The 21650-nt window shown below is 50.8% G+C and overlaps 1 protein-coding gene across 1 annotated transcript in view; it reads right to left on the reverse strand.

Moving 5' to 3' along the window:
* The window catches only part of LOC142301742 (granzyme A-like), a 36106-nt gene extending 18695 nt beyond the window's left edge, over positions 1 to 17411 (reverse strand). The window contains exons 1-2 of the mRNA XM_075342764.1: positions 17310 to 17411; positions 4533 to 4686 (exon numbers count right to left, since the gene is read on the reverse strand). Of these exons, the coding sequence (XP_075198879.1) occupies positions 4533 to 4686; positions 17310 to 17364 (209 nt within the window). The 5' untranslated portion in view covers positions 17365 to 17411. The remainder of the gene's footprint in view (positions 1 to 4532; positions 4687 to 17309) is intronic.
* Between the last annotated feature and the right edge of the window lie 4239 nt (positions 17412 to 21650).

A 21650-nucleotide genomic window follows, 5' to 3' on the forward strand; every position in this document is an offset into this window, starting at 1 on the left:
CAAATCCCTGTATAGGGGTTAAAGGGTTTCAGGGTTATGGGGGTCCTGCTTGGTGAGCGGCTTCCCTCTAGTCTGTCCATTACATCCCACCTGAGTCTGTTGATCCAGGCAGGCGTTACACCTGGACTCTTATGTACAGCATGTTAGAATGCTGTATATAAGACCTCTCTGGTGGTGGCCGCAGCTTATAGTCGCCAAATCTGGTGAAAGGTTCCCTTTAAGTGCCCATTTAACAATTAATAATGTCCCAAGTCCCTCCATATATAGTACCCCGCTACACAGCATTATGCCCCCCACATTCCCACATGCACAGCAGAATAGATCAACAGCTCCCTATACACTGCATGATGCCCCCCACAGCTCCCCTCTACACAATATGATGCTCCCCACAGCTCCCACCCCACCTACACAGGATGATGAATCTACAGCTCCCTATACACAGCATGATGCCACCTACAACTCCCCTTTACACAGTATGATTATGTATCCACAGCTCCCTATATATAGCATAATGCCATCTATAGCTCCCCTCTACACAGTATAATGCTCTCCACATCTCTCACTTATACAGGATGATGAATACACAGGTCCCTACACACAATATGATGCTCCCCACACACCCACATACACAGCCAGATAGATCCACTGCTCCCTATGCACAGCATGATGACCCTCACAGCTCTTCTCTACACAGTTTGATGCTGTCTACAGCTCCCATCTAAAGAGAATGATGAGTCCACAGCTCACGATGCACAGCATGATGCCCCACAATAGCCCCATCCCACTTTTTGACAGCCCTTAGTAGCCCCCCCCACTGTATGATGGCCCTCAGTAGCCCTACTCACACTGTATGATGGTCCTCAGCAACCCCCCCACACTGTATTATGGTCCCCAGTAGTTTGCCTACACTTTATGATGGCCCTCAGTATTCTCCCCACATTGTAAGATGACCCTCAGTATTCCCCTCACACTGTATGAAGGCCCCTACCCCCACACTGTATGAATTTCCCCCTGTAGTCCTGCATCACTGTATGATGAACCCCATTAGTCCTCCCAAACTGTGTGTGAGATGCTAGCCACTACTTATGGGGAGTGTGGGCAGCAGAGTAGTCAGGAAAGCCAGGGTCTGTTAACAGGAGGACATGTATAAGCACAAGGAGTAAACAGAGGCGTAGTTAGGGAGATATCCGAGGGTCAGAAGTCCAGGAGAGCACGTAATAAGTTCAGGGAGAAAGCAGAGACGTAGTCAGGACACGGTCCGAGGTCAAACAGGCAGGGGGTCACGACAGGAATAGGGAGCGGGCAGAGAGGAGTCACAACACGGATCGGGGTCAGAGAACAAAGATCAGAACAGAGACACAAACTAATAGCACAACTGCAGAACCAGAAAATACAACTGATGATGTCTGGGCGAGCATGTTCAGTAAAGAAGCTTGAGGAATTACCAGAAAGGTGAAACACCTGAGTAATCAGCAATAACATTGAATCCTGAGCTGTCAAACACACTTCTAGCTAGTAACACAGGAAAGTGCAGTAGAGCATCTCCAAAGACAAGATGCTCTGCACAGACAAATCATGACAGGTGGAGCACTTGCGTAATCAGTACCAACATGGAATTCTTTGCTTTCAAACACACTGCTATGGTAGCTTAGTAACACAGGAAAGTGCAGCAGAGCATCTCCAAAGTCAAAATGCTCTGCACAGAGGAATTGTGACAGTATGGCTGTGTGGCGCCCCTGAGGCTTCAGTTGCCACAGGGTACTGCATCTCACCAGAGGTGCAGTATTCATCCCGGGTAAGGAGGAGATTGGTGTCGGTCATTCACAATCCACAAACCCACATAAGCCAGTTACCCTCTCACCGGGACGGGGTTAGGGTAGGGTCATTTAGGATGGTCATCATCTCTTCTGGGGCATCTCAGCCACTAGCTCAGGTGCTCAGGTGGGCGGAGCGACTGATCGGGGGAGAAAGGAGCCACACACATACACAGAGCGTTGAGAAACTACCGGGAACGAAGTGAGACGCAGGAGAACACGGTCGCCAAGGGGAGAACTCTTAGCTCCCTCGGGACCGGCACACATCTCAGGATGCGGAGCCCTAGGCTGGTGGGCACTTCACGGCCTACCAGCAGAATCTGCTGGGCAGATGATTTCAAGTCTTCTGGCCCACAACAGTGCCAGGGGCAAAGCAGCACATAGAGCCAGGAGTCGTGACCATAGGGCGACCCTATCGACAGACTCGCACTGCCTGCTATACGTGATGGGGAACATAATCACCCCCACTACTCGGGTCCCAGCGTGGCTTCAAGTTGCAGGGACTCACACAACACAGCGCAGAGAGGGAGGACTCATGGAGCATTCCACCGGTTCTTTCCTTCAAACTACCCGGGATCGGCTGGAGCCCATCACAGCAGAGTCTGGCAGTCCAACAGCAGGAGCAACTCAGTGAGTAAACAACTTAAAATCCTTCTGGCGCCCCACGCTCTCACACTGGGGTGGCCTACTCCCAATGTCCTCCCTGGGGCCTAGCTCTACCTGTGGAGAGCTGCAACACCCATCCTGCGTCACCATCAGCCCCAGCGGACATCAACCCTGCAGCGGCGGCTCCCATACCTGGCCGCATACCACAGGTAGCGTCACGAATAACTACTAATCCTATCATCCCCATCCTCCTCTTTAGTGACACTGCCGGGTCACAAAAGCGGGCCAGGCCACTGTGATATCCCAAACCGACACCGGCCCGGTGACAAATCTCAGAGACCCCGCGTAGCACGTCAGATGGCCCTCAGTAGTCCATTAGTCACCCCATACTGTATGGATGGCACCTAGTAGTCCAGTTTCCCCCCCACACTGTATCATGGTCCCCAGTATTCCCCCCACACTGTATGATGACCCACAGTAAACCCCCCCATGAGCACTATTAAAATAAAACAAAAAATGGCATACTCACCCAACCATGGATCCTGAGGAGCCAGCAGTAGACAGCACCAATGCGTGGGTAGACCAATGTGGTAATACCTTTGCATGACCCATCCCCCCACTTCTTCTGTGCACCTCACTGCTTTTCTGTAGCCCGCAGACCTAATTGTACTTGCAGTCTATGTGACGCCCTGGCCTATCAGGTCATCACAGGGTATTGTGCAATCTAACCTTCTGCATGATATCCAATCCTCCTTGGTTACGGATCCCTAGCCTGTGGTGTTGCCAAGAACAAGCTAATCAAAATCCTAGAAACACTCTGCACTACACCCACCAGCCACAACAATGGACAGCCTATAGGGAATAGGGCTGGCCCCTTGGGGGGTTGGTAAGGGGAGGTCAGGAGTGTTAGGAGACAGTAGAAGTAGAAGGAGAAGTTGAGTGGTGACTCTCGTGTGGAGAGGTCAGGAAGCTGGGCTCCTCAGTTGCTAGGTGACAGACGTTGGTCTGGGTCTGGTAGGAGCTGGAACCCTGGTCGCAGGGGATTGTGTCAAGAGGCACGGAAATGCCGAGCAGGGCAGCTGGCGGCCTTGAGCTATCTCCTGGCAGGGGCCAGGGCACGACGGGGTACGTGGACCCTAGGCTGGGAAGTAGCTTCACGCGTTCTGGTAATTTAACCGACGAGGGCGAAGACTTCACGATTCGTTCTCCACCCGCTCCAAAATCTGGGTACTAGTGCAAAGATGGGGATAGGACTTTCCCAAATTATAGTCCAGAAAATCCCAAGCGTGAACCCTGAGAGCAAGCTCACTCCGTTAGCCATACGGGTGAGCAGGACCCGTTCAGTTCCAAGCTGAAAGGGACCAAACCAGAAAAAGGTGCCATGGTCAAGGCCACAGGTTAACAGGCAACACCATCGGGCACGGGATCCTGGCGTGCTCCCTCCTGGCTACAGTGGTGCTAAGAATTCCGGTTTACAAGTTGTCGGTGTCAGCGTTATTGGACTGAGTGAGTACGCAGTGACCCTTTCCTCCCAACGGTGCTCCCCTCTCACCATCACCAAGCCCCGGGGCATCTTCCTCCTACCCACGGAGGGGTTAAACATCTGGCTGCTATTCCATCGCCACCGGGCGCTCCCAACAACAGCGGTGGTATCTCACCTTACCACACACCGTGGGTGGTGTCATGGACTATAATCACAAACTCCCCTGTAAATACCCCTTTTATTTTGGCTATCCGCGCGACCCCCCTCTTGGGTCCGGAGATCCCTCGAGCCACCGCAGATCCGGATCCGAGCAGCAGCCCGGCTGCTGGCACTGGGGCAGTACATCTACAGAATTCACAGAGCTTGACCGTATCGGCACGCCACATGCGCTGATACACTTTATAGGGGCAGTAGCTCTAAGTGGTCCCCTCTGCCCCCGCAGTAGATATGCCACTGGGCTGAAGTTCTCAACCTCATTGTTCACACTTTTATTGCATATAACATAGAAAGGACATAACAGATAATATGAACAGTGTCTACAGATATTCTGTGAGGGTGACTGCACTTAGAACATGGCATGATTCTGTGCAGTGTATATAACGGGTGACATTACATATAGCGGCACTTACTTGTGGCAATGCCCTGCAGTCAGTACCCAGTTTGGATGTATTAAACTTCCTCCACAAATCATTTCATCTGTCTCTGTCTCAAAATATATCAGAGCCATGTAAGGTCGAGAATGAGGAATAGCTTCATTTCCATTTATGATTTTCACGGTTTTGCCTAAGAATTAGGAAAAAATAACTTTACGCCACAAAAATAGAAATATCCATTACAGATATAAATAGACGCAGCAACTCATCTTTAAAACACAATGAAGATGCAGCTGTCTCACCATGCCCACCCTTGGTAGGATATAAACATATATATATATATATACACATATATACAGTAGAGACCAAACGTTTGGACACACCTTCTCATCTCTAGAACAACTATTAAGGGGAGACTTTGTGAAACCACTGCTAAGGACAGGCAACAAGCAGAAGAGACTTGTTTGGGCTAAAGAACACAAGGAATGGACATTAGACCAGTGGAAATCTGTGCTTTGGTCTGATGAGTCCAAATTTGAGATCTTTGGAGCCAACCACTGTGTCTTTGTAGAAAAGGTGAACGGATGGACTCTACATGCCTGGTTCCAACCGTGAAGCATGGAGGAGGAGGTGTGATGGTGTGGGGGTGCTTTGCTTGTGACACTGTTGGAGATTTATTCAAAATTGAAGGCATACTAAACCAGCATGGCTACCACAGCATCTTGCAGTGGTATACTATTCCATCCGGTTTGCGTTTAGTTGGACCATCATTTATTTTTCAACAGGACAATGACCCCAAACACACCTCCAGGCTGTGTAAGGGCTATTTGACTAAGATGGAGGGTGATGGGGTGCTATGCCAGATGACCTGGCCTCCACAGTCACCAGACCTGAACCCAATCGAGATGGTTTGGGGTGAGCTGGACCGCAGAGTGAAGGCAAAAGGGCCAACAAGTGCTAAGCATCTCTGGGAACTCCTTCAAGACTGTTGGAAAACCATTTCCGGTGACTACCTCTTGAAGCTCATCAAGAGAATGCCAAGACTGTGCAAATCAGTAATCGAAGACAAAGGTGGCTACTTTGAAGAACCTAGAATATAAGACATATTTTCAGTTGTTTCACACTATTTTAAGTATTTCATTCCACATGTTTTCATTCATAGTTTTGATGTCTTCAATGTGAATCTACAATTTTTAGAGTCATGAAAATAAAGAAAAGTCTTTGAATGAGAAGGTGTGTCCAAACTTTTGGTCTGCATTGTATATATATATATATATATATATATATATATATATATATATAAAAAGGTGAAGCTGCACTCTAGGCATTTTTCATCAATTAAGCTGCTATAATTGTGTTGGGTGTGTTAACCCTCTGATTTTGCAATGTTCATTTCCACTGTATATGTTACGGGGGGCTGTCTGATAACCTAAAGGAGTATCAGACAGTCAGGGTCCACCGTGCAAAGACTCTGCTGCAGACTATGGCAGAGTGCAATACCTCTGTTAACTCACAGAAGGATATAATAAGTAAGTAAAGCAATTCCTCCCTTACTTGGAGGGTGTGTGGAATGATCTCTGTTAATAATCACAGAGACAAAGGCAATGTGTGCGAAATGGCACCTACCTAGGTCCGCTCTTCTAGTGGTGCAAAAGAGACGAACAGCAGCGTAAGCCGCACAAAGCTCCTACCTGCGTTCGCTCCACTAGTGTGCGAGGACACGAACCACTAGATATGGCACCTGCCTAGGTCCGCTCTTCTAGTGGTGCAACAGAGACGAACAGCAGTGTAAGCCGCACAAAGCTCCTACCTCTGTTCGCTCCCCTAGTGTGCGAGGATACGAACAACTGCCAGACGCAGTATAAGGAACGTTACCCTAGCGGCAACGTCCACCTACGAGTCGAACCACAAGGCCCAGCCAGACCATGTGCCTCAGGCACCTGCCTATGTCCGCTCCCCTAAGAGGTAAGGATACGGACAGCAGCCGAAGCTGTAAGGTATAAGAACGCTACCCTGCCGGTAGCGCTCACCTAGCATAGACAGAGGAATGCCTAGAGGAACGCGCACAGAGCGTCTACTCTTATGCATGAACCAAGAGGACTGAGCGCCATGCGGCGTGTGTCAGGGTCTTATATAGACTCTGTGCCTCATCCAAGATGGAGGACACCAGAGCCAATCCGCTGCCAGAACGACAGGAGTGACGTCATGCTGGCCTATCACCGAGCAAGGCATCACAAGCACATGACCAGCGACCAATCGGCATAGAAGGTGTCAGAGACATGTGACCTCGTGTCAGCGATGATGTCACCCGCACATGTGCAATGGCTCCAAAATAGGACTTAGTCTCCGGCGCTCGCACATGTGCAGTAGCAAGAAATCTGGACTTAGTCTCCAGCGCTCGCACATGTGCAGTAGCAAGAAATCTGGACTTAGTCTCCAGCGCTCGCACATGTGCAGTAGTAAGAAATCTGGACTTAGTCTCCAGTGCTCGCAGCAACCGTAACAGTATACCTCTATATACATAGAGGCATACAGTGAGCTAGTCTCTCGGTACTTACCTGCACGCAACCTTAGATCCTCACAAGATTTCCTTCTCTACTCCTCTCTTATCTCCTCTTCCCACAATCGCATCCAAGATTTCTCCCGTGCCTCCCCCATACTCTGGAATGCTCAGACTCTCACCTAACACATCAGACTCTCACCGAACGTGGAAAGCTTCAAGAGGAACCTGAAGACCCATCTCTTCCAACAAGCCTACAACCTTCAATAACACTCAGTCCAGTAGACCACTGCGCAACCATCTCTGGCCTCACCTATTGTACCCTCACTCATTCCCTGTAGACTGTGAGCCCTCGTGGGCAGGGTCCTCTCTCCTCCTATACCAGTCTGTTTTATATTGTTAATGATTGTTGTACTCTCTTTCACTTGTAAAGTGCCTTGGAATAAATGGCGCTATAATAAATGTATGTAGTAGGTGTAATACTAATAATATTAGCACATATCTCCAATTCAGATTGTAGTATAGTTCTCTTGTTATAGCCATGTCTCTTACCTGATCTCCAGGGCATTGCAGCTTAGGTATCTATGGTTACGACCACAAGCAATGAACTAACTGTCACTATATGAGTGGTTGTAACCATAGATACCTAAGCTACACATGAGGCAAGAGACATGGCTATATCAGGAGAACTATACTACATTTCTATTTGGAGGTATTTTGCTAATACAGTATTATTTATATTATGCCTATTACATATTGGGATAGGATCTTAGAGATGGGAATACCTCTTTAAGTGTTTCCATCGCTCACATATATGTATATTCAGAGCACTGCTTTTGTTTTAATTGACTACTCATTTCCAGCAATGCATTTGTGGCACCCCTGAGGCTTCAGTCGCCACAGGGTACTGCACCTCACCAGAGGAGCAGTATTTATCACGGGTACAGAAGAGGTCATTGCCGGTAAACCACCACAATTCACCAAAACACACAGTCAGTTGCCCTTCCACTGGGACTGGGTTAGGGTAGGACACCCTTGGACGGTCACCACAAGGTATGGGACCTCCTACCCACTAGTTCAGCAACTCGGGTGGTGGAGCTACACAATGGGGAGTAGGCGACACACACACAGACAGTTGGTCAGCAACAGGGAACAAGTGAGGAGAGAACACGGTCGCTGGGGAGAGAGCTGCGCCATATCTCCCTCAGGACTGAACGTACAGAAAAGGGTACGGAGCTCTAGGCTGGTGAGCACTGCACGTCCCGCCAGCAGAATCCGCCGGGCAGAGGATTTCAAGTCTTCTGGCCCACACAAAGTGCCCGGGGCACAGCAGCATATAGAGCCAGGAGTCGTGACAAAAGAGTGGCAACAGTAACGGACTCACGCTGCCTGCCATACGGGACAGGAACGGAGCCAATATAAGGACTTGGGTCCCAGCGTAGCTTCAAGCCGCAGGGACTCACACAACACAGCGCAAGTAGGAAGGACTCGCACAGAAAGAAACACCGGTTCTGACCTCCGAACTATCCGGGATCGGCTGGAGCCCATGACAGCGGAGTCCGGCAGTCCAAAGGTGGTGATATCTCAGTGAGTAAAGAACTTTGATTGCAACCCCTGTGCCACTCCCTTTCTTCACCGCCTCCAACCCTGCGCTCCGCCAAAAGATTACTACTACTCTCAACCACCCTGTGGGCCTGAGCTCTGCCTATGGAGAGCTGTACCAACCTAGCTGCACTACCATCTACCCTCAGAGGAAACCTCTTGCAGCGGCGGCTCCTATTTTATCCACACACCACAGGTGGCGTCACAAATAACTACTATCCCCATCATCATCCCCCATTTCTTGACACCGCTGGGGTCATGGAACTGGGCCTAGCTGTTGTGACATCCCAGCCTTCTACACCGGCCCGGTGATGAGGAACCCCCCAGACCCCGTGGGTGCGTCAAATTCAGTGTGTTGTGTGCCTACGAGTAGTGCTAAGTCATCATAATGCTGCAGCAGTTTAAGAATTGAAGTCTCTGCGTAGAAATTGTGACAGACGGTTATGTACAAGCTGGTCTTCCTACATACAGTGTCAGTTGAGGGAGGAAGTAATGTCAGTTGCAGGTGGTCTATTTAGTGAACAGGAGCCAAGTTAGGCCACGTGCACACTTTGAGTATTTGGTCAATTTTTTACCTCAGTTATATGAAAACCAAAACCATGAGTGGGTGAAAAAAATGCAGAAGTGGTGCCCGTGTTTCTATTATACTTTTTCCCTGACTTTTCTACTCCTTGTTTTGGCTTCCAAATACTGAGGATAAACTCACCAAATACTGTGTGAACATGGCCTTACTGGGTAGTGGCTAGTAGATGAGTAGTGGAAACATCTTGAATAGTGGTGAGCGAACTGGAACTGTAAAGTGCTGAACCCCGAACATAGACTTTGTACTGAATGTCCAGTTCCTGTTCGAGTGGGGCTAAAAATAAAAAAAAAGTTAAAAGGAAGCAAAATTCAGATTAAAGAAGGGGAATTAAACTTATCATGTCTCCCGCACTGCTGTCATACTGCTTCCGGGTCCACTCATTAAGCCTCATGTATATTCACTGCTTCCTCCGCCCTCCCTCTGTGACAGCGTCTGTGATAGGTTGCAATCAGACTGCTGGCACCTGTGATTGGTTATGAAATGTAAAAATAAATAAATAATTGAAAATAATGACATAGGCTCCCCTGGATATTGATACCCATCACAGATAAAGTAGAGAGCTACAGGCTGCAGCCCCCAGCTGTGAGCGTTATCTTGGCTGTATATCAAAATATGAGGGACCTCAGGCAACCTTTCTTTAAATTATTTAAATAAATAAATGAATAAATAAGTAATTGAAAAGACGGTGTGTGTTCCCCCCCACCCAATTTTGATATCCAATCAAGATAAAGCTGACAGCTGGAGGCTGGTATTCTCAGGCTGGAAAATCCCATGCTTATTTCCCCCCAGCCTAAAAAAAGGCTATTTGGGTGCAGACATTTTTGCACAAAATCTGTATATCCTGGCAAAAAAATACATCAAAACCGCATGCATTTTGATGCGGTTATGGTATGTTTTTTTTGCCAGATTTGGTGCAGAAATGTCTACACCCAATAATTCAATATGCACACATAGCCTCATCCAATAATCTGGTATTGAGCTCACCTGAGATGAGGTCACTGAGTTCAAAGAATTCACCTCAGGTCAGTTCATCTGAGGTCACATCTGGGGAACCATGGGAACCTCCAGCTGTGACTTCAGGGGAACTCAGTGACATCACTGCTCACAGCTGAGGTTCATTCAGTGTGTCCCTGATGGCCATTGTGAGCGGTCATGTTTTTTAATGTCATCATGGGACCTCATGTGGATTATGTCAGACCTGCAGGGTGTTTTTAGGGGTTAATAATTTGGAGAGAGAGGGTGTTTTTTTGTTATTTTTTTTAAATGAAGTATTTTTTTGTGTTTTGTGTTTATTTCTTTTGACTTACAGGGTTAGGAATGATGGGTCTCATGGACCCCTCCTCATTACTAAACTCGGGCTTGATGATAACTGTGAATTTTTCACAATTCACAGCTGTCATTAAACCCTTATATTGCCACCGCACCAAGGCAGTCGGAATGAGCCTGATAAAGTGCCGGAATTCTCGCATCTAATGGATTTAGCCTATTTTTAGGCTGGAGGGGCCCAATAACCATAGGTTTTCCCAGCCTGAGAATACCAGCCCCCAGCTGTCCGATTTATCTTGGCTGGGTATCAAAATTGGGGGGGAACCTCACGCCATTTTTTACATTTATTTTTTTAAATAATTAAAAAAAAAATGCCACATGGGGTCCCTCATATTTTGTTACACATCCAAGATATCACACGTAGCTAGTTGCTGCAGCCTGTAACTGTCTGCTTTTTCTGTGCTGGGTATCATTATAAGGAAGACACTATTTAATTTTTTTCCCAATTATTTATTTTTACACTCCAAAACCAATCACAGATGCCGACACGCCAGCAGTTTGATTGCAACCAATCATAGTAATGAAAATGAGACAGTTGCACTCTGTAGTGCTAAATTATGTGGAACAATGAATATGAGAATATAGACATGCATTACTTCTATAAAAAACATGTAAATATAGAGATAATTAGCACACAAAATTGGCGAAATTTTATGTCAGCTCAACAGCCAGCGTTAAGGCGACCTCATTTTTGTTGGGTCCCTATCAAACTAATGCGTCTTTTTGGGTTAAAGAAGCTGATAGAGACCCAATTTTTACATGTTTTCTCATAGCAGTAATATATGTCTATATTCCCATATTCATTATTCCACAGATCTTAGACTACAGAGTCCAACTGTCTCCTTTTTGTTAATATTCTGTTTGCACCTATTCACATTAGAAAGATAGGATGTGCCATCAGTCTTTTTTCTTGCAAACAATCACAGACACTGCCACAGAAGGTGGGCGGGGGAAGCAGTGAATATCCATGAAAGCTAATGAGAGGACCCGAAAATAGTGTGATAGCCGCGAGTGAGACTTGGTAAGTATAATTCTCCTGCATTGCAGCCCCCTAGCCCTTACTTAGTACCATTTTACAGCACATATGTTCGGGTCCCTATAGACTTATATGGGGTTCGTTGTTAGGGGTCAAGCTCAAGGTCTAGTTTGGGTGCCGAATCCTGTTTTTTTGGGGGGGTCTGTGCTAGCTTAGTGAATCCAAATATCCACGGGTTCGCTCATCTCTAATATTGAACTGTGCGCTATGCTATGAAACAGAGGACAGATTTTTTTATTAGGTAAAAGAAAGCTCTCTGAGAGGAGAGAGGAGCTGAGAAAGGAGGCCAAATGACTGCTGTAAAAAAACAGATGTGAAAGCCAATGTCCAGGTGAGCAGAGGTAAGACAGGGTGCAAATGTATGCTACCTGAAGCAGTTATGCTAGCCACTGCCTCGTTGGTGCAACTGTGAGGTGGTGGAGATCACACCGGTAGTGTCAGCCTCCTGCCACCAGAGGTCCATGTTGGCCCTTGCAAAGAGACTCTTTGGTAGGTCTGGTGGCACAGTCATAACTCGGGAAGACATGCAACGGCGAGGTCCATGACGTCCTCCTGAGCTAACTGTCCTGTATGTACCAGAGACTGTCGAAAGAATCATAGAGACCTGTTCGTTTAGGCAAACGTTACTGGAACTGGAACACTTCCAGTGTAACCTCCACCACCTCACAGTTGGCTCATGAGGTAGCTGTGACGCCCTGGATTAGCCAGGTAGTCACAAATAGCGCCCCACACAACACCAGTCCCACATTAGGTGACACCAGCCAACCACACAAAACCTTAGTCACCTCCCTCAGGGCTTGATGTACACACCAGGGGGCGGAGCCAGGTGGTTGGCCACACCCACCAAGGAGTTCTCATGTCCTGAGGCAGGAAAACAAGTCAGTTTAAGAGTTTTAGTCTGAAGTTCAAGTCCTGAGGCAGGCCTGTGCCCAGGTCTGCCGCAGTCCGACAACAGGTGTCTGGGTTGGAGCCCAGCCACCCCTGGCTAGGCGGCATACGGTGGCCTTAGCCCATCCCATCCGCCCACGAGGACCTGCCTGTGGAGGCAGCCTACGGACGGCCGATAGCATGGTATGCACCAATCCCGCTTCCCTGGAAGATTTTTCCCCGGCAGGTGTCCGGCCCTGGAGCGAGCCCGTTAGTCCCGGAAGTAGCCGCGCCCCAGCTAATCCAGGCCCCGGCAGTCCGCCTGGCCCAGATGGAAGTACCCGGTGACCGGAAGGAGGTCCAGCGGGCAAAGCTGGCCGCTCCCACAAACCAGGCCTCGGCTGAGGCGTCGCAGGGTTGCCGCTGCAGAGCAGCACAGCAGGCCATGTCACGGCGGAGTCCCCCAGTCCAGAAGGTGCCGGTCGTAGCCGGCATGGGGAAGCTCTGGCTGGCCCCGACCCCCACGCAAAGGGAGCAGGCAGACGCTCCGTATTGGGAGCGGAAGCAGCGCCAGCTGGGCCGGGAGATCGCGGCATGTGAGAGGCAGAAGGAGGAGGTGCCGGCCCGGACCATCAGAGAAAAAGAAAACCACTGCAGCGCCACCTATCGGGTGCGGGGCCCGACCCACGAAGGCCAAGTCTGGCAGTTCGACCCCCAGCATGGATGGGGGTTTATCTATGAGCCCGGCCTGGAGGCAGCAGTGTTTGTGTCCCGCAGGGACGTGTACCCGCACCTGCCCGTTGGTCACCCAGACCGTGACCTGGAGCCCGGTGAGATCGTCACGTACACCCAACATTGCAGGGAGAGGGGCTGGTTCGCCCTTGATTTAAAGAGGAGGGTGAGCGGCAGCGTCCCGAGGCGCCCCCAGTCCCCTCCCCCGCCATACAGCTCCATGGAAGAAGAATAGTGTTAAAAGGTAGCGGCTCCTGGCTACCATACTGTCCGTCCCCGTTGGGACTTTGTTGAACTTCCCATTGTTTTACCCCCCATTTAAATATGAACAAGGCCGAGAACTTGCAGGCCACCCAAAAACTTTTGGGCTTTGTAAATAACCCCTGGACCACCCTTTCATGTCTGCGGTCTCCGGAGAGGCTGGTTGGAGGAAGGGCCTGCGGCAGAGGAGGCCGAGGTCCCGTCACCATAGCAACCGGTGACTACCCTTCGGGCCAGGGGTCCCCTGGACGTGGAGCCTCTGAGAGTCTGCCGGGTATGGAACTTTGTACCCGGCCCGTTGTGGGCAACACCCGGACCCGTACCCGATTCCTGGACTGCGGAAAAGGGGTGCTGACCTGTTTCTTAGAGGCAGCATGAAGGGGTAGGTTTGTTTGGGTGGGCAAATGAAAGGACCCGGTCCCATCCCATTCCCGGTTAATAAAAATGTTGTTTTTGCATGTTTGCAACGTTAAAGCAAAATGGCTCACGCAAGGGATGATTCCTGAACTGACTTGAATTGTAAAAAGTTATTATAACTGTAAATGTTTTCTTTCATCTCTTTTCAGTTGCAAAATAAACGGTGGTGGTTGGACAGCCCGCGGACGGTCTGTAGTTAACCAAGGGGGAGTGTGATGGACTAGCCAGGTAGTCACAAATAGCGCCCCACACAACACCAGTCCCACATTACGTGACACCAGCCAACCACACAAAACCCTAGTCACTTCCCTCAGGGCTTGATGTACACACCAGGCGGTGGAGCAAGGCGGTTGGCCACGCCCATCGAGGAGTTCTCATGTCATGAGGCCGGAAAACAAGTCAGTTTAAGAGTTTTAGTCTGAAGTTCAAGTCCTGAGGCAGGCCTGTGCCCAGGTCTGCCGCACTCTGACAACAGGTGTCTGGGTTGGAGCCCAGCCACCTCTGGCTAGGAGGCATACGGTGGCCTCAGCCTGCAGGAGCCGGGAAGATGGCTCGGTGTAACCGTAAGGGATCGGGACAGGGTAGTGGCCCACCGGTACCGAACCGGGGAACCGACTGGAAACCGGAGCACAAAAGGGGGGTACTCAGACCCTGAAACGAGGTCCAGAACCTACCGGACCAAGTTAATTAACTGATTGAGGTCTGGAGTTTAGGTCCTTTCCCAACCAAGTCCCGACTGAAGACAACAGCCCACCGAGGGGCGTAGAAAGCCACCGCACAGGCAGAGAGATCCCACGGGCCAGCGTCTGCGGGAAACGGGCTCTCCCGGCATCCACAAAGCCTGGGAGCGGGCTCCCGTCGCTGAAGTACGGGCAGCCCATAACCACACAACCAGGTGCAAAAAAGAAGCCAAGACCACCAAACCGGGTGGGTGACCATATGCGGGCACCGACCACCATCATCTTGGTTTACCAGAGACTCGTGTGTGTCAATCATCGTGAGTACCCCTGTGCCCTCGGGCCGCGCACTGCCCTGCACCACACCAGCCCGTCCTACCCAATCGGGTCCCGGGGCCATCATCCCTACCCACGGAGGGGTTAACACCTGCGCAACATCTTCCCCGGGTGCCGAGTAAACAGCAGCGGTGGTGTCCATATTCACCACATCCCGTGGGTGGCGTCACGAACTTAAACCAAAACCACGAGCCCGCATCCGAGCGGCTCGGCTGCAGCCGAGCGGCTCGGCTGCAGCCGAGCGCGGGGCGGTACATAGCCACACCGCAAAGGTTTGTATGGGGGGTGCATTGATAGTAGTTGTACCCACAATAAGATGCCTTAAATGAGATTTGTCCCCAGACTACATAATACAAACTGCATATGTGGCGCCCTGGACAAGCCAGGGGCCACAGATAACAACACACACACACCCCCACCCCCAGCAGTTCACAGCAGACATCCCCAGTGAAACTTGATTCCTTTCCTCGGGCTCAGACAGACACACCAGGTGGGCGGAGTCAGGAGATGAAGACACCCACCCAGGAGTTTAGCTGGCCTGAGGTAGGAAACAAGCCCAGTCAAGTCCAGGGAGAGGAGGAGAGAGAAGGTCTGCAGAGAGGCAGATGCAGACTGGGGCCTAGGTTGGAGCCTAGGGCCCTCGTGCAGAGAGTGAGGCAGACGGTAGTGGCCGTCTGCGAGAGCCGAGAAGACAGTTGGTGGAACCGTAGGTAGCCGGGGCTGGGCGGTGGCCCACCGGTACTGAATCGGGGAGCCAGCTGGAAACCAGATTGCAGGAGGAGCAAGCTCGGAGGTGAAAGAGAGGACTTACATTACCAACCTGGGGTCAGGGGAAAAACACCACAGCCGCCTGTGGGACCCGTCCATCCAGCCGTGTGTTTTACCGAGAACTGTGTCATCATTACTGGCTGAGTGAGTACCACCGTGTCATGCGGCACAGCGCTGCCCCCGCGACCCTGCACCTCTCCAGGCCCCGTAACCCGCCTGCCAGCTCCAAAACCCTCCACGAGCCCCAGGACCACCAACCCCCCTACCCACAGAGGGGACATAACTACGCTGCTCCCTGTCATCGCTCCCGGGATCCCCGTCCAGAGCAGCGGTGGTGTCACAACCTCACCACAACCGTGGGTGGCGTCACGGACAATCTCCCTTACCTAACCTTTTTTTTTACTGTGGAGCCTGGGATCACAGACCGGGTCACGCCACCGTGATACCCACAGAAGTGACCTCGTGGCCCGGATCTGAGTACCCCTTATCCACGGGCGACACACATACATTATTAAAGGGAGGGTGTCATGTCCCCAAATGCTATTAACCTGCAGATATATAATTAATCTACAGGTTAAAGGGAACCTATCAGCAGATTTGGGGCCTATAAACTGTGGCCACCACCAGTGGGCTCTTATATACAGTATTCTAACATGATGTATATAAGAGCCAGGCCGCTGTGCAGAGCGTAAAAATCACTTTATAATACTCATATAAATGGTCGCTGAGGTGCAGGTGGGTCAGATGGGCGTCTTCGTTCTCTGGTGCCGGCGTCTCCTCTTTCGTCCACCTTTGTCATCCTTGTGTGCAGGACGCGTCATGCACACAGGCTTCAGAAGGAGGACGAAGATGGCCGAAAGAAGAGGCAACGGCACCGGAGAACAGAGATGCCCATATGGCCCAACTCCACCGCAGTGACCGTTTTAGATAACTTTATAAAGTGCTTTTTATGTTCTACACAGCGGCCTGGGCTCTTATGTACAGCATGTTTGAATGCTGTATATAAGAGCCCACTGGTGGTGGCCGCAGCTTATAGGCCCTTAATCTGCTGACAGATTCCCTTTAATAGCTTTCCTATGTTGTCTGGTTGCCTTACTGAAACAGCTACCAGGAGAAAAAAAAACATTATTTCTTCTGCGAGATGCTGAATTTCAGTCATGCAGATGTGCCCAGAGCTACTATGGTCATTGCTTTTAACATAGTGAACGGGGTCTGTAAGCACGCCTCGGCACTTTGATTGACACCTGACTGCAGCACATCCGTGCAGCACTCGCTGTCAATCACAGTGACAGCAGCTTCTGAAAGGAAATAAGTTTATAGCTGCAATCTCAGTAAAACAACTGAACAACATTGTAACTCTCTTAACCTGGAAATAAATTTTATATCTGCAGGTTTTTAGCATTTGGGTAGATGATAGATTCCTTTTAAATGAATCTATTTGACCTGATGTGGCTGGTGTATTTACTTTGAAAATCCATGTCACAATGGCTTTATAGACCTTTTAAAATCTACATGAAAATAAAGCACTAGCTTGTGTAAAATATGTACATTTTAATAAAATGATTATACAGTCATTCTTAAATGAATTTTCAAAGTAAGTACACCAGCTTCATTGGGATTAAGATCTATTAAATGATGTATGCAGTTTGTACTTGGAATTCAATCAATGAAGAACTAGAGAAAATACGTAAAAATGATTGCACCCTACCTTCAGAGACCAGCAGACATACTGCGGAGAGAAGCAGGATGATGAAATGCTCCATGGCTGATCAACTCATATTTGTTGATCCATGAGTCTTTATATAACACATGTGATTAGCTTAATCTTAATCTTATCTACATAAAGTAGCATTTCCCTCCGTGGAAAATTCCGCAGCTTCACATATGAGTCATCATCACCATCATCACTATCATAGAGGGTATAGTATACCAGTGTTACTCAACTGTTAGTATTGCATCCACGTGAGAGCTGATGTCTGCGTTATTTCACATTTAGGAGGATGTTGCATGGTGCCTACCGTTAGTAGATGAAGATCAGTATTTTTCCTGTTTAGGGCTCGCTCATGTTGCGGGTGCAGGAGGGGACGCTGAGCTCACCCACTGCTCAGGTCCGGCTGCTGCTGCTCTGTGGCTCAAGCGATGGGCCGGATCCCGGGGACTCGAGCGGCGTTCCTCGCCCGTGAGTGAAAGGGGGTGGTTTGGTTTAGGGATATTGTCCCACGGTTGTGGTGAGGTTGTGACACCACCGCTGCTCTGGACGGGGATCCCGGGAGCGATGACATGGAGCAGCTTAGATGTTGTTTTTCCCCTCTGTGGGTAGGGGGGGGGTTGATTGTCCCGGGGCCCGGTGAGGGGAGGATGGCAGGCGGGTTACGGGGACTGGTGAGGTGCAGGGTCGCGGGGGCAGCGCTGTGCCGCACGGCACGGTGGTACTCACTCAGCCAATGAATAATGCAAAGTCTCCGGTAAAACAAACGGCTGGATGGACGGGTCCCACAGACGGCTGCGGTTGTTCTCCTCCCGGTAGGTTGATGGTGACTGCCTTTCCCTGCACCTGTGTTGTGTTTACGGTTCCAATGGCTTCCCACCGGTAACCCGCTCCCCAGCTTGGATAGATGCTGAGGGAGCCCCTTTTGCACGCAGGCTCTGGCCCTGGGAACTGTAGCCTTGGCGGTGACTGTGTTTCCCTTTATGGTGTGAGCTGTTGCCTTCAATCGGGTCTTGACTGCTGGGAAACCCCGGAGGTTCCCTTCGCTAACGGATTTGACCAGTTTTACGGCGACTCCTAGCCTGGTCGGGGTCCGTAGGCCTGCCGAATGGTGCTGGCTGCTCTTCACTCCCCGATCCGGTACCGGCGGGCCACCGCCCGTCCCCGGTCCTTACGGTTCACTCCAATCAGCCTCTCCTGCAGACGGTCACCACCGTCTGCCAACCTTGCTGTATGTGCCCGGGCCACGCACCCGGACACGGTCAGTCTCCTCTACTACCACTTCACTATTCCCTTCCCTAACTGATCTCTGACTCCTTTTCCCGCCTCCAGGACTGTGAACTCCTCGGTGGGCGGGGCCAACCGCCTGGCCCACCCCCTGGTGTGGACATCATTCCCTGGAGGGAGGCAACAAGGATTTGTGTTTGACCTAGATGTGCCTAGCCGGGGTGTGGGGTGTGTTGATGTAGTACCTGTGACGTCCTGGCTTTTCCAGGGTGCCACACTCACAATACCAGAAAATCTCACGTTGCACTCAGACCAATGTTAGTCAATGATGCAGGTCAGATCTGCGAGTTTTTCCTTAGCACCAAATGGATTGAGGAAAAAAAAATTGCAGAATGCTTCAATTGGCAGCAGGTCTCGGATCATGCGCACCTATATAAGTCTATGGGTGCATGTGAAACATCGGACTGCAGTAGAATGTCCGAAATACGCAGAGACAGGCGATGGAGAAACTAATCTGTCCTTCTCCTCACCTGTGATCCAGTTCTCGCACGCAATAGAATAGGAGCACGGTATAATGACTATATACACAGTATACAGTGTGTCCACCCATATCCTGTCCACCGCCATTAACATGAGAACGGCGGCAGTTATAGGCATAGAAGTGGTGTCTAGGTATAGTGTAGTAGCCATGTGCTACGCAATGAAACCACCTATTGCGCCACCTGGTGGAAAATAACGGAGTTAGCATTTTTATCTCAAAAATGGAACGAGATAGAGAAAAAAAGTGAATTACAAAGTTGTAGGGCATCATCAATTCAATACGAATCGATACCTTACATACAGAAATGCTATGATTAGAATGTGTAAAACCCAACAAGGCTGCGGATGTGAAGCGATACTCATGGAGACCTTCCTACAAGTCATTGGGTATGGTGTCTGCGTGGAGTGGCCTCCATGCTCACCTGACCTGACCCCATTAGACTTCTTTCTGTGCGGTCACATCAAACAGCAGGTATATGTGTCGCGGGCGGAGGAGGGGACGCTGCGCTCTCCCACTGCTCGGGTCCGGCTGCCGCTGCTGCTGCGGCCTCTGCTGCTCGGTGGCTCGAGCGATGGGCCGGATCCCGGGGACTCGAGCGGTGCTCCTCGCTCGTTAGTGAAAAGGGGTGGTTTGGGTTTTGGGGATATTGTCCGCGACGCCACCCCACCCACGGTTGTGGTGATTGTGTGGACACCACCGCTGCTCTGGACGGGGATCCCGGGAGCGGTGACAGGGAGCAGCTTTGTTGTTATTCCTCCCCTCCGTGGGTAGGGGGTTGGTTGTCCCGGGGCCCGGTGATGGGGTAGGGGTGGATGGCAGGCCGGGTGCGGGGCCTGGTGAGGTGCAGGGTCGCAGGGGCAGCACTGTGCCGCACGGCACGGTGGTACTCACTCAGCCTGAGACGTTGACACAGTTCTCGGTAAAACACACGGCTGGAAAGACGGTTCCCACGGACAGCTGCTGTTGCTTTTCCCCAGTAGTTAACGGTGACTGTCTCTTTCCCTGCACCTAGTACTTCTGTTGGTTACGATGGGTTCCCACCGGTAACCCGCTCCCCGACTTGGATATGGGCCGGAGGAGCCCCTCTTTGCCCGCAGCCGCTGGCCCTGAGAAACTGGTGCCTTGGCGGTGGTGGTGTCTCTCTCATACGGTTGGACTGTTGCCTTCAATCGGGACTTAGTTGTTTAGAAACCCGGAGGTCCCCTTCACTGACGGATTTGGCAAATTCACGGTGACTCCTAGCCTTGCCGGGATCCGAAACGCCCCTGCCAATGGTGCTGGCTTCTCCTTGTGTACCGGTCCGGTACCACCCGTCCACGGTCCTTACGGCAACTCTGATAGGCCACTCCTGCAGACGGTCACCGCCGTCTGCTAACCTTGCTGTCTCTGTCCGGGGCACACACCCGGACCAACTTCAGGCTCTTAAGCTGTCACTTTCCTCCTTCCACTTTCACCTCTCAAACTGATCTCTCCTCTCACTTCCCTAGCTTCACTCTCACTGCCTGTGTTTTCCCGCCTCCAGGACTGTGAACTCCTCGGTGGGCGGGGCCAACCGCCTGGCCCACCCCCTGGTGTGAACATCAGCCCCTGGAGGAAGGCAACAAGGGTTTCTGGTCTAGCTTAGATGTGCCTAACCGGGGTGTAGGGTGTGGTGATATCATTACCTGTGACCCTTGGCTTCATATGTGACTCCAGGGCGTCACATATGCAACCCCTCTGACTCGCCCACCCCAGGGCTATGGGACACCCGGTGCCGGGCCGGACTAGTCCGGTGGTAGTCAGTGGTGGCTGGGCCCGGCTCCGTGGCCCTGGCGGGTGTCAGTAGAATATGTGGCTGATGACTTTAAGTTTGTGTTTGTGACGCCACCTGTGGTATGCGGCTATTAAGCCGCCGCTGCTGTGTAAGGCCTCCAGAGTGATGAAGTGGCAGCAATGGTGGTACTGCTCCCCACAGGTGGAGCGGTGCCCCGGGACACAGTTGGTGCTTGTGGAAGTCTATGGTGTTGTGTGACTAACACGGTGCAGGGCCGACAAGCAATGAAAGAAACAGGCACAAACAGTAGTCTCTTTACCTTCTCCTCTTTTACTCGGCAGAAGTTTAGTCCAGGGAGACCGTCACAGATGGTAAAGATGGTCCGGCTGGCCTGGAAGTGCCTGGGGTGATCTTTGGCCAGTTGAGTATGAGGCCTACTCCCTAATCTTTCTTTGCTGTTTTAGGACACTGCACTTTGGGTTAGCAATTGCCCTCTTGCTGCTGGGACTGGTGGTTCGTCCCTTTTTCTTTGTGGTAGACTGCGCAGGCCCTCTCTGGTGCTTCTCTGCTGGAGTCCACACCGGGCCCTTGGGATGCAGCTGTACCTTCAGATTGCTTCTGGGCCAGGGGGCTTGCAGCTCTCCTGCCCTCCGGATTCAGCTACCAGGGATGGATTTTATGCCCTGGCAACCACAGACTCCGATGTCCGAGTCTCTTCTGTGCCTCTCTGCACCTCTTGCTTCACTGGGCCAAGCTATCCCAGCTCTAGGCCCCAGTTCTACAAGGCAGCACTACTCTCCGTCTGTCCTCTTTCACTCCT

This window comes from Anomaloglossus baeobatrachus, chromosome 1, assembly GCF_048569485.1.
Source record: "Anomaloglossus baeobatrachus isolate aAnoBae1 chromosome 1, aAnoBae1.hap1, whole genome shotgun sequence".
NCBI classification, from domain to species: domain Eukaryota; kingdom Metazoa; phylum Chordata; class Amphibia; order Anura; family Aromobatidae; genus Anomaloglossus; species Anomaloglossus baeobatrachus.